Source organism: Urocampus carinirostris, chromosome 13 (genome assembly GCF_059441175.1).
Source record: "Urocampus carinirostris isolate Australia breed hairy pipefish chromosome 13, RoL_Ucar_1.0, whole genome shotgun sequence".
Lineage (NCBI taxonomy): Eukaryota > Metazoa > Chordata > Actinopteri > Syngnathiformes > Syngnathidae > Urocampus > Urocampus carinirostris.
The window spans coordinates 31,040,542-31,056,389 of NC_142361.1; the positions used below are offsets into that span (position 1 = coordinate 31,040,542).

At 40.7% G+C, this 15,848-nt stretch overlaps 1 protein-coding gene and 1 non-coding gene across 3 annotated transcripts; one reads left to right on the forward strand and one right to left on the reverse strand.

The window, feature by feature from the left end:
• Window positions 1-32: 32 nt before the first annotated feature.
• On the reverse strand, window positions 33-15,157 carry cyp17a1 (cytochrome P450, family 17, subfamily A, polypeptide 1). 2 transcript variants are annotated; one of them, XM_088351787.1, is made up of 8 exons: window positions 14,816-15,157; window positions 14,598-14,736; window positions 10,647-10,882; window positions 7,632-7,718; window positions 6,631-6,849; window positions 4,023-4,192; window positions 3,581-3,684; window positions 33-565 (listed from the first exon to the last, which is right to left on the reverse strand). In XM_088351787.1, exons 1-8 carry the CDS (start codon window positions 15,128-15,130, stop codon window positions 312-314), a joined length of 1,524 nt encoding a protein of 507 aa, XP_088207913.1. In that variant the 5' UTR covers window positions 15,131-15,157; the 3' UTR covers window positions 33-311. The 2 variants fall into 2 exon arrangements, with proteins under 2 accessions (XP_088207913.1, XP_088207914.1); XM_088351788.1 differs by lacking the exon at window positions 7,632-7,718.
• Window positions 14,101-14,173, forward strand: trnai-aau (transfer RNA isoleucine (anticodon AAU)). The gene has a single exon. It is a non-coding gene; the product is annotated as a tRNA-Ile (tRNA).
• Window positions 15,158-15,848: the final 691 nt, after the last annotated feature.

A 15,848-nucleotide genomic window follows, 5' to 3' on the forward strand; every position in this document is an offset into this window, starting at 1 on the left:
GGTACTGTTAGTTTGCAAACATGGAAGTAGTCTTTAATGCACATGTTTTTATTCATCTTCAGTGATAGTCAAAGGAAGGAAATAACCTAAAAATACTTTATTTTCAAAATAAAAGATAGAGATAGATAGATACTTTATTCATCCTGGTAGGGAAATTCACACTTCCAGCAGTATCCTTGTGTTGAAAATACACACTGTAATAAAAAAAGGGTAATATGCAAATGTGGGGGTGGGGTTTAATGTGGGCTTTTACTCCCCCGGGGTGGAGTTAAAGAGCCTCATGGCATGAGGAAGAAACAATCTGTTGGGATTCAATCCGACCGCGGCGCGACCGTCACTTTGTACTTGGGCGGCTGTAAGACCACGCCAAACTTTCCTTCCAATAAAGGAAGAGGCTGTCCCGGCGGCGTGGAGAAGGTAAAACGCTGAAGAATCCACGAGAGGAAAATAAAAAGTTCCATCTTGGCCAAGGCCTCGCCCAGACATACCCTCACCCCGGCACCGAAGGGCATGTAGCTGGAGGACGGGTTGATGAGAGAAGTGCCCTCGCTGTTCAGGAATCGACCTGGATTGAGGAGAAACGTTCGTTAATGGATGAAATGGGTATATGTGGGGGGGTTCGGTATTTGTAATTACTGAGAAGATAAAGCTGTGGGACTATTGATAAGAAAGTAGAAGGAGGAATGCTTATTCTCACTCCTTTTAGTTTTTCGTTCATTCAAATCGAGAACATGAAAACAGACCTACATTTTCAAGTAAAGACAAGTCCGAAGAAGTGAGTTTTGAGGTGGACGGGGTCGCTAAATTTCAGAGGTCAGGCGGCAATGAGTTCCAGAGCTGAGGGGCAGAGCGGCTGAAAGCTCTGCTCCCCATGCCAAAAGTGATGTTAAGTCAGTCTGATAATTCATCAGCTTTGACAGGTTACGACGAAACGTTTGTTATTGTCAATTGTTGTAATTCCTCCAAAGAAAGGGGTCACTAAACTACAGCCCGTGGCCATATCAGGCCCACTGACAGATTTAATTTGGTTCTGCATATGATGCTGAGAGAAGCATAAAAAAAATAAGCCACTAATGGTCAAACAACAACTTACAGTTTTTAATTTGTCCACGAGATGTCACCAAAGCATATATTAAAACACTTCTGAAGTAGCCCATCGGCATGATTTTCAATGCAAATGATCACATTTAGAGTTTAATAAGGGGAGCTGTTATTTTGCTGTTGGCTTCTTCGGTTTTTATGGCAGTTGGCATCCATTATCCCCCTTTCAGTGTAAATTCCTCTACTACTTCTACCATCCCCTCTAACAATCTAGTCTGCTATTACTCTTAAAGTATTTCAGTTAATGGATACATTTATTTGTAAATTTTGTGTGTTCTAAATCTAATTGAATGAAATGGTCTTAAACAATTAGACGATGAAACAGGTAAAAGCGAATGAGAAAAAATACATTGGGTTATGATATCTCTTTTCCTCATGTATTTCCGAGGTTTCAGATTTTAAGAGTATCGGTATGTAAAAAATGAAACACATCAATCAGTTTGTTTCCCCTTTTTCAAACTCAAAGTTTTCTGACTCCTGCTCCTGATGATTCGGCCTTCGCTTTTCTGTAATTCGATCCGTGGCACGCAAGGGCATTTCCTTTTTCACATTTCCTTTTGTATTTTCAGGCATGTTTCAAAATCAGGAAATGACTCGAAAAGAAAAAAACGAATGAGGGATTGAAGCTGAAAGCTTATAAAAGAAACCTCCCCTAAATAACTGCATTTATCATTTTAATTCATTATCAAGTCTTCTATCATTAAATGTGAGAAATGTCTTATCATTAGAAGCTTGGGAGTGAAACCTCAGTATTAGGTCAAAACCCTACTTTTGAACCCTAGTTGGAAACCCTTGCTGCAGGACAAAAACTTTACTTTGAAACCTTACGGTAGTTGGAAACTAACTGTGCTTTAGAACCCTAGTTCGGGGCCAAAGTCCTACTTTTAAACCTTAACTCTAAAACCCTAGTTGGTAACCCTAACCGCGAGACGAAAACCTTACTTTTAAAAGCCTACAGTAGTTAGAAACCCTAGCTGTGCTTTTAAACCCAAGTTTGGGGCCAAACCCCTACTTTCAAACCCTAGCTGTGTGTTGTAATCCTGGTTTAGGGCCAAAACTCTACTTTTAAACTTTAGCCGGAAACCCTAGCTGCACTTTAAAACCCTAGTTTGGGGCTCGAACCCTACTTTCAAATTTTAGTTGGGAACCTTAGTTGCGCTTCGAAACCCCAACTTAAGGCCAAAACCCTACCTAGCTGCACTTTAAAACCCTAGTTCGGGCCAAAATCCAAATTTTAAACCCCAGTTGTGAACCTTAACTGTTTTTTAAAATCCCAGTTTGGGGCCAAAACCCCACTTTTAAACCCTAGCTGTGCTTTGATATCCTGGTTTAGGGCCAAAAGTCTACTTTTAAACTTTAGCAGGAAACCCTTGCTGCACTTTAAAACCATAGTTTGGGTCTTGAACCCTACTTTCAAATCCTAGTTGGGAACCTACTTGCGCTTCGAAAACCCAGCTCGATAAAACCCTACCATCAAACCCTAGCCGGGAAACCTAGCTGCACTTTAAAACCCCAATTTGGGCCAAAATCCTAATTTCAAACCCTAGCTGGGAACCTTAACTGTTCTTTAAAATCCTAGTTTGGGGCCAAAACCCTACTTTTAAACCCTAGCTGTGCGTTGATATAATTGTTTAGGGCCAAGACTCTACTTCTAAACTTCAGCCGGAAACCCTAGCTGCACTTTAAAATCCTAGTTTGAGACTTAATCCCTACTTTTAAACCCTAGCTGTGCTTTGAAATCCTGTTTTAGGGCCAAAATTCTACTTTTAAACCTTAGCTGCACTTTAAAACCCTAATTTGAACCTTAACTGTTGTTTAAAATCCTAGTTTGGGGCAGCCAAAACCCTACTTTTAAACCCTAGCTGAACACCCTAACTGCCCTTTCAAACCCTAGTACAGGCCCAAATTCCCTAGTTGCGCTTTAAAATAGTAATTCGGGGTCAAAACCCTACTTTCAAACCCTAGCTGAACACCCTAACTGCCCTTTCAAACCCTAGTACAGGCCCAAAATCCCTAGGTGCACTTTAAAGTAGTAATTCGGGGCCAAAACCCTACTTTCAAACCCTAACCAGGAACCCTGTCTGTGCTTCAAAATCAAGTTTGGAGCCAAAACGCTACTTTCAAACCTTCCTCGGGAACCCTAGCTTCGCTTTAAAACCCTCTCAGGCCCAAAACCTTGCTTTCAAATCCTAGCCAGGAACCCTAGCTCCGCTTCAAAACACAAATCTCAAAACCTAACTAGAAACCATAGCTGTACTTTAAGACCAAGTTGGGAGGCCAAAAATCCCATTTTCCAACCTTAGCCAAGGACCCTAGCTGCACCTAAAAACCCTAGCTTAGGGCCAAAACCCTACTTTCAAACCATAGCTGCGCTTCAAACACTCAGTATGGGAAACGCTCACCCTGAATGGGATGTTTTCCTTTTTTTTTTTTTCATATTCTACTTCCATTCTCATGATTCCATTTTTTGGGGTCTCACCTGGGTCAAAGAGCTCAGGGTTTTTCCATTCTTTCTCATCAAAATGCAGTGACCACAAGTTGACTATGACTCTGGTCCCCTTTCTCACCTGGAAATTTCCCAGACTAGAAAAAAAGAAATCGTAGTTTACAATTGAATCAAAGTTAATAGAAAACAAAAGAAAAATACTTATGAGGTTTTAGCATCAATGCATATTCACATATATATATATATATATATATATATATATATATATATTTCATAATAGTTAGACCAGGGATCCCTAAATACTCCTGAGTATCCTACAGACTAGTTCCAAAATCACCCACCAGTGTGGAGTTATCGTGATTTCCTAGGATCTTTTAAAGTTCTCCTAAAATTCACCCATCTAAATCACTCAGTGACCTTAAAAAAGGTTTCTATATTTGATTTCAATTCTATTATAAAGCCGTGAGGACCTTACCTTGTGTCCTGTAGGGCCACGTGAGGGATGAGGAGCGGGGAAACGGGACGGATCCGTAGAACCTCCCTGATGGTGGCCTCCAAATAAGGCAGATTGCCTCTGTCACTAAGAAGGGGGGTCCGGTCTCTCCCTAACCTGCTGTCCAGCTCCTCCTGGATTTGTTTTTGTACCTGAACACACAAAGTTTGGTCATATTCTTCGGGTTTTGCTTTTGGTGCACTGCTGGACCCTCGTTTGTGCACGCTCTTTAGGCCATTACGTCAATGAGATATTCATTGAAATTCGAAAGAATTAGCTTTAAATCCTTGTTTATTGCGCTTAATAAGGGCCAGAACCCACCACAATATGCGAAAATCCATGAAGATGTTCTATCGTCCCCTGCTTACAGCAATACGCAATCATGGATAATGGATCGTGGAAATTTTAAAACCCAAGATGCACTAAGGCTGCAAAGCACAGAACACCGAGTTGCAAGTTATTACAGTCTGTTTTTATACATGATCATTATTTTCGAATAACTCACGATACTTCTAAAATGTTTTAAGGAAGATACTTTTGTGATTGACTGGGCCTATTTTAGATTTTCTAATGATTACATCCTAGTAATAACACAATAACAAGGTTTTTGAGTTTTCCCTTGCCCTCATGTAGGTTTTAGATCAGGGGATGGTGTTATAATAGTCTGTAGTTTGCAATAAGCTGTGGTCTGTGCAGCCCTTTGAGACTCCTTGTGATTAAGAGCCAAACAAATGAACTTGATTTGACTTTCATCATACTAAGCTTTTTGAGTTTTCCCTTGCCTTTATGTAGGTTTTAGATCAGGGGATGGTGTCATAATAGTCTGTGCAGCCCTTTGAGACTCTTTGTGATTTAGGGACGAACAAATAAACATGACATGACTCGACTTTCATCATGCTAAGGTTTTTGAGTTTTTCCTTGCCCTCATGTCGGTTTTAGATCAGGGGGATGGTCTCATAATAGTCTGTAGTTTGCAACAGTAAGTGGTCCGTGCAGCCCTTTTATGACTCCTCGTGATTAAGGGCGTTACAAATAAACATGACTTGACTAAGAAGTACACAAAGAAGTAGCTCTGAGCTAGTGAAAGGTTAGCTCCAGGTGGATTACCCTTGAATTCAGGATGTTCTGTGACATACAGTAGCTTAAAGTAAAAGCATTACTGCATAATGTGCATATTATATGTGTATATACATTAAATAGTTAAGTCATAATTGTATGAGTACTGTAATTCTTACCATTTGATTGTCTCAATTACTTTATCCATTTAGTAGTAATGAATTCACCATATGATCGTCTATGTTTAAGAGTATATATATATATATACCACAGCCATATCCTCCTAGTGGGAGGTGGCTAGAGTCATTTCTGACTCTTTTTGGGGGATTGATTCAGAGGAGGGGATTCCCAGCCCCCTCGCTCAACCCAACTGAGGCGTTGGGAGTCATTAGGTGATCAAACCCCCCCAATGCTGAATGCCAAGCAGGGAGGCAACGGGTAACAATGCTTAAGTCTTAGGTATGACTCGGCCGAGGCTTGAACCACAACCTCCCAGTCTCGGAGCGGTCGCCATACCCCCAAGGCCACCGTTTAAGAGTGAAATATTTAAATATTTCGTGGTCATTTGAGGTCTCATTCACTTTTTACATTGTTCCAAGTGATAGCTAGCGTGCTATCAAGGAATGCAATGAGACGAGTCCAGGATTTGGTCAATGGCCAGGGAGGGGGAGATGTTTGGTTCTTCCTTGAGCCAGCCCTTTACTCTCTGGTATACAAACCACGGTAAGTCATGTTGTGGACACCCTTGTGACGCGCACTCAGCTCTTCACAGGCTCAGAATACATTCTGTTTTTTCTTTTTTATTTCTAGATGATAGATAGATAGATACTTTATTCATTCCCGTAGGGAAATTCACACTTCCAGCAGTATCCTTGTGTTAAAAAATAAAATAATAAAAAAGATATAGAATACAAAAAATACCCGATAAAATGTATTTAAATAATGCTACGGAAAATACACACTGTAATAAAAATAGGGTAATATGCAAATAAGGGGGTGGGGTTTAATGTGGGCTTTTACTCCCCCGGGGTGGAGTTAAAGAGCCTCATGGCATGAGGAAGAAATGATCTCCTCAGTCTGTCTGTGGAACAAGACTGTGACTGTGATTATTTCATTGTAATAAAAATCTCTACGAGATCTATCCCCTCCGGCTTTTTGTTAACGCTCCGAAGTCTCGCAGAACCCGGATGTTGATTTGAAAATGCGTAGGAGAAGCAAAGCTCCCCTTATCTACAATTATCATGGACCAAATATCCTGTATGTCATGTCATATTCATTTAAAGAGTTGTAGAAAATCTTGGGCCGATAGAATTATTGATCTGATGCAGAAAAATAAATTGTTGTATAATATTAGTCAAGTGCTTTTTTGGTTAAAAAAAAAAATCAAATTGTAAACAATGCTTTTAGGATCATTCATTTTATGACTCCAAGGAAAGGACTGTCTTTGTAAAACCACGCCAACGTAAATTGTAATTGTGTGTAAATAGAATTTATGAACGTGATAAGTGGATGCTTTTGGTTTTTATCTCCTTACCGCAGGGTTGTGTATAAGGTAGATGATGGCCCATCGGAGGACCGTGGTGGTGGTCTCCACACCGGCTCCAAAAATGTCGCCCACTGTCATAAGGATGTGGTCATCGCTCAGGCCGACAGCTTGGCCACTGATCTCCGCCGTATTATTGTTCTCTGCGCTGTGCTTGGCTCGGATGAGAGCATCTATTAGGTCTCTCTGCAAATGATCACTGTATTGTGCCTGCGGGACCAAACACAAATTAACACTGTTAGCTACATAGCACTCTTAGCATTCAGTTTCTCCATGCATGACCTGAAATCAGGTTGGGTTACCAGGCGTTTACGTTTATAGATTTAAAAGGACAGTGTGTATTATTTGAAACGTCACATTATGTGTCGTGAACCAGGACAGGAAACAGGAATGAGAACCCAATCGCGTAACGTTACTCACAATTTATTGGGGAGAAGAGGAATGCGCGCACACTCGATCCAGGGATCGATGGTCGCGGAAGTCGATTGAAATCAAACAGATCGGGCCAAAAATAAAACAGGATCAAAACACAGGCAAAAATGGAGATTCACAGGACTTGGCATATCACACAGACTAGCAGAAGTTTCGCAGACGCTCTGACACCAGGCAACTCGCAAGACTACGTTTAAGTAGTTTGGCAGCAATTTGTCGACGCGTTTCAGCTGGTGTCAGTTGGGCGGGGACAATTGGGCGCCGTGGCAACTGTGACAGAACCTGGCGTCACACAGCGGGGACCAATTGGGCGCCATGGCAACCATGACATTATGGGGTAGTGCAACCAAAAACGAGCGATTAAAAAGCAGAAGGAATACAGACTACGGAGACTCAAAATGACTAAAAAGCACTGTTTTAGTTCTATTTTTTGGTTGACGTTTGTGGATACCAATAGCAGCAAGATGACAAACGACATCTAGTGGTCAAATAATACACACGGTCCCTTCAGGTACATTTTAGGCCACACTTGTAGACTGAAGATTACCCATGTCATTTACCTTGTGTTCTTCATACTTCTTATGTAGAAGTTTGTCACGGGTCGCAACGCATTTTTTCAGTAGATCTAGGTCGGCGTTAGGAAAAACCTGTAGGGGGAAAAACAGGACAACAAAATGTTATCTATGTGATGTCGTTGATTCAATCATTTCATAACATTCACTTGTTTACATTTTTTGTCATGGCTAAGTTTTTGATTTGTTTTTATAATTGATTGATACAAGCAGGTCGGCGCCTGGCATGGCTGCATGGCCGCTATTGGTGTGTGTGTGTGTGTGTGTGTGAATGGGTAAGTCTGAAGCACATTGTAAAGCTCTTGGGAGGTCTTCATTGACTTGAAAAGCGCTATATGAATGCAGACCATTTACCATTAAATCAAATATGATTTTAAATATCTACCAATACAGTGTCTGGTGTCTGATACTAGTAGTCATGAAATTGGTTTTAAAATATTAAGAAGGAAGCAAAATGATAGATTATGCCCCCTTTTAAACACTAAATGTGAATTTTAAAAATATGTCGAATACTCAAAAGGCAAAATGGGAAGGAAGTGGTTTTTTTTGCTCAACATTTAATTTTTTAAAGCGAAATACTTGTTTTTCTATATTGATTTAAATAATGTATACAATGCAAATACACACAAAATACAGAAAAACGTAGCCAAGACATTTAAATCATTTCAATGTTAGCCTTGAGCAGAGTCTACTTTAATTTGAAGCTAAGATGCTTGATAAAATAGTATGTGTTTTGTATGGGGGGGGTTTACAATTGGACTCCGGGGACAAAAAGGGGTTACCAAAGTCCTTAACAGGCTTGGGCTTGCTAAAATGTGACACTGACTTCTTTCATCAACAAATAAGCACAACTTATTCGTGAGCTTGTTAAATTCAGACAATAGAGACCAAATAATTCGAACGTGTTTAAAGGTTTACAGCTACCTAGATCGCTGCTGCTCCTTACCGTCATGATCGTTCTATCACACAGGTGTCAAAGAGGTGGCCCGCGGGCCAGATCAGGCCCGCTAAGGGATTGAATCCGGCCCGCGAGACAACACTCAGAGAAGCGCAAGAGAAAAGCAAGCAGCAGGTTGAAATATGTCCATTTGATGTTGCCAAAGCCATGTGCCTCTCACAAAGACACTGTACTTGTATTTATTTATTTCTCTCTCTCTCTCTCTCTCTTCCACCCCTTTTCTCCCACTCTGTCTCTGTCTCTTTCACTCTCTGTGTCTCTCTTTTTCTCTTCCTTTGTTGCACTTTGTCTCTTTCTCTCTCTGTGTCTTTTGCTCTAACTTCCTTTTCTCTCTGTTCTCTTTTCTCTCCTTCTGTATTTCTATTTCTCTTTGGATTTCTTTCTTCCTCTCCCTTTCTTTTCTCTCTCTTTTTATCTTTTCTCTCTCTCTCTCTCTCTCCCTCTTTCTCTCTCTATCTTCTTTCTCTCTAATATTCTCTCTCTCTTCTTTCTCTCTAATATACTAGTCCGGCCCTCGACAGAATGTTTGTTCTATCTTGTGGCCCCCGAGTTAAAATGAGTTTGACACCCCTGTTCTATCACCTCTCCAATCCCTGCTCATTTTAATGAACAGCTTGAATTTCAACTTAAAAAAAATTAAAAACTAAACTAAAAAGAGAGCGTTCTCAGGGGAAGAATGCTCTTCCACCTGAGATTTGATCTGCAACCTCAGTGGAAATGTTTAAATCTTATCTTAAAACACACTTCTATAGCATATGAATAACCTATATTTTATGTTGACAATATCTGTGTATTATTTGTTATTGCAACATCCATTGCAGCCTGGTCATCCTGGAAGGGGGATTACTTCATATTGATGATTTTGAGTTTTTCCTTACCCTCATGTAGGTTTTAGATCAGGGGATGGTGTCATAATACTCTGCAGTTTGCAATAATATGTGGTATGTGCAGCCCTTTGAGACTCGTTGTGTTTAAGGGTGTCACAAATAAACATGACTTGACTAGAAGCGTTGTTGGTAATATCCCTTCCATGTGCGAAAACCTCACTATGTTCCAGTCAGCAATAGTGTAGCTGGGAACGAATGGGGCACTTGCAACAACGTTCAATGTGGATTGAATGTGACATCTTTTGGTAAAATGTGGGAATTGCACCAACAGGCAAACATTAGAGCAGGGGTCGGGAACCTTTTTGACCCAAAGAGCCATTAAAGAAATAAAAAGAAATTGAGAGAGCCACATTATATATATTTTCAGACAAAATTGAAAAAACTGCCAAACACGCTCTCTAAACAAAAGCTAATTCTTCAGCACATTTTATTTCACTGTGAGTCATTTGACGATTTAATCAAATGTATGAAATGATAATAATGCCAAATCCTGTGTCCCAAATCAATGTAAATATGCCATTTACAATTTGTCTTCCAACTTCAGTTAAGAGTGTTGAGGCAAATTTTTTTCCATGAAATTTGTCCTTGATACCGGTTTCAAAACAATGTGCATGCAAAGTTGTTTTGTAAAAATGTCACAAATTACTGCAAACGATAAGCATATCGTCATATTCACTTTCCCTGTAGACTGCTTTGAGGGAGAGAGAGAAGGAAGTGCCCACTTGTACTGCTCACCCAATCATAGTCGTTTGCCAGCGTTTTTATTTATCAGTTTAAATGGTTTCTTAACGAACTTCTGCATTAAGTTGCTTCGGCTTTATATGGACCAAAATCGGGATGAAATCACTTGACTTTGGAACGCCACAGAAAGATGTGCAATGGTTACATTTTATTTCGGAGCCATATGTACTCATGAAAAGAGCCATATATGGCTCCCGAGCCATAGGTTCCCTACCCCTGTATTAGAGGTATGTTTATAAAAGCTACTGTAAGCAGCCGGAGGGCCATTGTTTGTCCATGCCTAATCTAGAAGCTGTCTATGAACGCCACTTGGCATTAGTTTGAACAAAAATCCCATTAACGATCTGTAGCTAGAGAAACTTGTGTATTTCTCTTCGGAGCATTTCAAAACAGGTACAGCACGATACGTTTACAGACCTGCAACCACGGAAAAATATCCACCAGGCTGTCTTTGGCAACCGTGTCCACGATCCCCTGGCTGTAATGCAGGATGGTCTCGAACTCGGGATCGCCCGTCGAGTACGTGGAGTTGAAACACAAGGAACAGATGACGTTGGTGACAACCCGAGTCAGGTCGGGAGAAAAGTCCACCGAACCGTCGACGGACGATTTTTCGGACATGATGGCGCAAAGGGACTGGGCCTGGGTGCAGACTGAAGAAGACCATGAAGAGAAAAGACAATATACATAAAACGATTAGGTCCTTCAGGTGGACTATGTGTTTTTTAGGATATAAATATTTGATGATTATGAATAAATACAAATAAATATCAAATCTAAATAAGATAATTAAATTCCTGCAAAGGCAGTTTTAACTCACGTGGATTATTGAAAAGATAGGTTAAAAGAATAAGTAGACAGCTTAGGTCAGGGGTGTCAAGTAGGCGGCCCGCGGGCCGGAGTAGTCCCGGTAAGGGATTGGATCTGGCCCGCAAGACGCTGAGGGAAGCACAAGAGAAAAACGAACTGCAGGTTGAAATATGTACACTTGATGTTGCCGAAGCCGGGTGCCTCTCACAAACGCTGTACTTGTATTTCTCTCTCTCTCTCTCGCTATCACTGTCTCTCTCGGTTTTCTCTCTTTCTTTCTCTTGCTTCTCTCTCTTTCTCTCTTGCTTTTTGCTTTCTCTCTCTCTCGCTTGCTTTTCGCTTTCTCTCTCTCTCGCTTTCAGTCTTTTTTTCACTCTCTCTCTCTTTCACTATCAATTTTCTCTCTGTCTTTTGCTCTAGCTTTTCACTCTCTCTCTCTCCCTCGCTTTTTGCTCCTTTTTGATCTCTTTCAGTATCGCTCTCTCTCTCTTGTTTTTCTTCTCTCTTTCTCTCGCTTTCCCCTTCTCTCTTTCTCTTTATTCTACTAGTCCGGCCCCCGATAGAATGTTTGTTCTATCGTGTGGCCCCCGAGTTCAAATGAGTTTGACACCCCTGGCTTAGGTGTTTCAAAATGTTCTCATCACAGCCTGAAACCAAGTACAGTGGAACATCGGTTTTCGAACGCCCCCCAGTTCGAACAAATCGGAGTCCGACCAAAAATTTGGAGAAATTATTGCTTCGCTGTTCGGTCAAAAAAATCGGAGTTCGAATGCAGATAATGCGCGAGTGCGTACGCTAGGGTGCGATTCTGAGTGGCATTCGGGTGTAGATGGCTCTTTTCGTGACCAACTGTTATCGCGTGCGGATGTGCTTCGTTTTGCTTTCGCTTTCAATATAGGTGTACAAAGTGTTTTAGCCCCTAATTATGCCTCCGAAGAAAGTCAGTGCAAGCAGCAAAGCTGCTACAGGTGAAAAAAGAAAATTAGTGCGTACAACTATTGCTGATCTTGCCTGCGCCTTTCTGCTGACCACCACAAAGGTAAGAAATCCTATTCATAATTCTTTTCTTTATCCTTTTTATTTTTACACGTTCATTTTAGCGTAATCTTTCGTACAGAAGATTACGATTACGCGAACGTACGATTAGCCTGGGCTAGCTTTAAGTTTACGTTAAACATTCAAGGTAAACATTCAGGGTGTTGGAACGGGTTAAAACGATTTACATTATTTTAAATGGGAAAAATGATTTCGGTGATCGAACAAATCGGTTTTCAAACAGGGTTCTGAAACGGATTATGGTCGAGAACCGAGGTTCCACTGTATCTGAAAACTTTAAAGCCGGTATAGCTCACCAAATAAGTGCTCTGGGAGTCCACTGACACAATTCTCCAGAGAAATGGTGAATCCAATCGTGTAAAATACTTACTCCAAAACAAATAATAATGCCAACAGATAAAGATAAAAAAAGATCAACATAATAGCATTTTTGCATCGTTTGACATTCTGTGTTGTAATCCGGCCGTTTTGCCTTATAACTTCTTTTACAAGTAAAGAAACTCTAACAAAGATCTGATTCTTTACAAAGCTCCACATCATGGTTGCGGTAGGATTTGGATCATTCCTGTTGTCTTGACTGTGGAATACGAAACTTAAAGAATCAACGTGTGCTTTTAGCACATACCAATGGATTTTGGTTACCCGTCTTGTCATTCATCCTAATTGTGTTGGTGTAATAATAGTCTGGAGTTTGAACAGCCCTTTGAGACTTCTTGTGATTAAGGGCGTCACAAATAAACATGACTTGACTTGATTATTGGTTAGTTAGTGAACTGTCAAGACTGGATGATGAGGAACTTTCTTGAATCCGGCAAACAAGATGTGAGCTGTTTATGGTATCAAATATCTATTTCAAACTATATTCATACTCTTTCCAAGTCTTGTCTCGGCATTAAATGCAACACTTTATATTTCTCCCTTAAAGACGTTTTTCATTGCAATTATTTGTTTAAATACTACAAATGCTTGTAAAACTCCATGTCTTCTAGATTTATTTTCTGTTTCAAAAAAAAAAAATTGTTTATATCAACTTGCAAGACAATATCGGTCCCCAAAAATATATAAAAATCTTTCAGAGCTCATTTGTGGTGCAGCACCGGAAAGCAACAGCGACCAGATGATGAAGGTGCCGTATTTGAGTCAGAGAGACCTCTCTTGCTACCGGTATCTTATAAGTTCTGTTCTCTCGACAGCCTGGAGAGGGATTGGCGCTGCCAGACTGTACTTGCCCAAGACACTGTCCATGCACCACACAGTGGTGACCTGTTAACACTGGAAAACCCAAGTACCCTTTTCTTCGTGGGTTCTCCAGAGTTAAAGGAGCTATTACCACGTTTTGGAAAAGCAACCTATTTTGCCGGTACTTCAGTACTGAAGCAAAATAAACATCCATACTTTGTAATGCCATATATTTGTAGTATATTTCTAATGTATTTATTTTGCATTTGTTTACTCTAAAATTGCAGTAGGTGGACTCCACAAAAAAACGCATTAGCTAAAAATGAAATCGAAAGTTCACATCCACACCTGAATTTTACCAGAAATATCTCACAACCTCAAACCGAGTAACAAACCCTTTTTACAAGCTACAAACAAATGATTATGAGCAGGGAACCTGTTTAGCCAATCAGAATGCAGAACACAGTGTACGATGCCAATCTGTTATAGCAAGGGATTTTGCTCAATAGTATATGTTGACAGACTGAGGAGATCATTTCTTCCTCATGCCATGAGACTCTTTAACTCCACCCGGGGGAGTAAAAGCCCGAATTAAACCCCACCCCCACATTTGCATATTACCCTATTTTTATTACAGTGTGTATTTTATGTAGCACTATTTAAATACTCTATATCAACACGTTATATTGGGTATTTTTGTATTCTATATCTTTTATTTTATTATTTAATTTTTTTAACACAAGGATACTGCTGGAAGTGTGAATTTCCCTACGGGGATGAATAAAGTATCTATCTATCTATCTATGTTAGTACACATTACCAATTGGTTTCAGTAGTGCAGTAGTTAGCACATTCGCCCAATGTGCGAATGGTCCCTGGTTCAAAACCAGGTGGAAACATATATTGGCCTGTAGAGGGATGGGCTTGGCCCAAGACACACCACAGGAAATAGTGGTCAAGGGATCCCACCAACCAATTTCAGATGCAATATTTTAAATTCTGCCGGTCAGTTTCTGACCAGAGCTAACACCATCCATTATCTGCATCGCTTATCCTCAGTAGGGTCGCGGGGGTGCTGGAGCCACTGAGACGGACAACACACTCGCTTATTGACAATTAATCTGACATGCATGTTTTTGGAATGTGGAAGGAAACCGGAGTGCCCGGAGGGAAACCCACGCAAGCACGGGGAGAACATGCAAAACTCCACACAGGAGGTTTGATCTCATGACCTCAGAACTGTGCCGCACATGCGCTAACCACTGCGCTGCTGTGCTGCCTGACTAACACTAACTGACGTTCATACAAATGTATTCAACTCACTGATCTTCTCAATGAAGGTCGAGCCTTGACCGAACATGTGTAGAGCTCCGTGGACCAGTTTCCTGTGGAACTTCCACGTAGCGCTGTAGTCTCCAAAGGCGATGTCTTTTCCATCTCTGGTCAGCACATCTGTGGTGACCTTAATCCCAAGGAAAGGAAAACCAGATCATGAAGATGTGCAGACAATCAAACTTCTTCGGTGAAGAAGGTGTACCCACTGTTCTGGGTCTCCCCGCGAATATCTTGCCCTTCTTCAGCAGAACTTCTTTAGCGTGCGAGTAATGGTTGACGATAACGACTCGATGGGAGCCCATCTTCAGCGAATACGTCTGCCCGTATTTCTGTTGCAGTTTCTTGAAAAGTATGTGAGGAGGATGAACGCTCCGAAGACTCAAAAGACTTCCGATGAAAGGGAGGGACGGGAGACCAGGAAGCTCCCGGAGGCCGGGATTGGACTTCCTTGATCTTAACTTTGAAGCTAAGATACCTAAGCACATGAAAAAGCAGGCATACAAACACAGGTTCCATTCCATTTTTGAGGGAGTTTGAGAAATGCTCAGCAGAAGACACTTTAGTGGGAGGAGGCGGTGAGTTTTTAAGCAACTCCTTCAATGCCGCATCCTTGAAAGAGCGCCAACAAAATCAAACATCAACATGGAATTCTTGTCATAAAAATGGAATTGTCTGCTTCATATTTAAACTCCATAACATCAAAATAAACAGATTATGTTACATAGTTTATGAAAATGGCAAGGTATAACTAAGTAAATTAGCTTCCTTTTGAGACATTGTTCCGAAAAATGACCAGGAACAAATTTCCTACAAAGCAGTGGAATCTATACAGGTATACAGGTGCACAGCTGCAGACAGAAAAACCTTAGTCATCAACACAGCCCAGAAAATCATCAGATGCTCTTTACTCAGTCTGGAGGACATTGCTGGCTTGGGATATAGCAGCAGAGCTAACGCTATTATAAAGGTCTCTTCTTACCCCGGCCACCTGCTATGTGGCTTGCTACCAAATCCCTCAAAACAAGGAAAAACAGGGCCATCACCCCCCTAAACAAGCACACCACCCTCTAAAAAAATATATGTTTTGTCTATGTATTAAAAAAAATGTGTATTCAAATTTGTATTTCCCGACTCTTATTTTGGACTATGGTTATGCACCATACAACTTTGGTCAGTTTCCAAGCACTACTTTGTAAATATTTGCCTATTTATCCTAACCTTCCTTTTTTATCTTAGTTT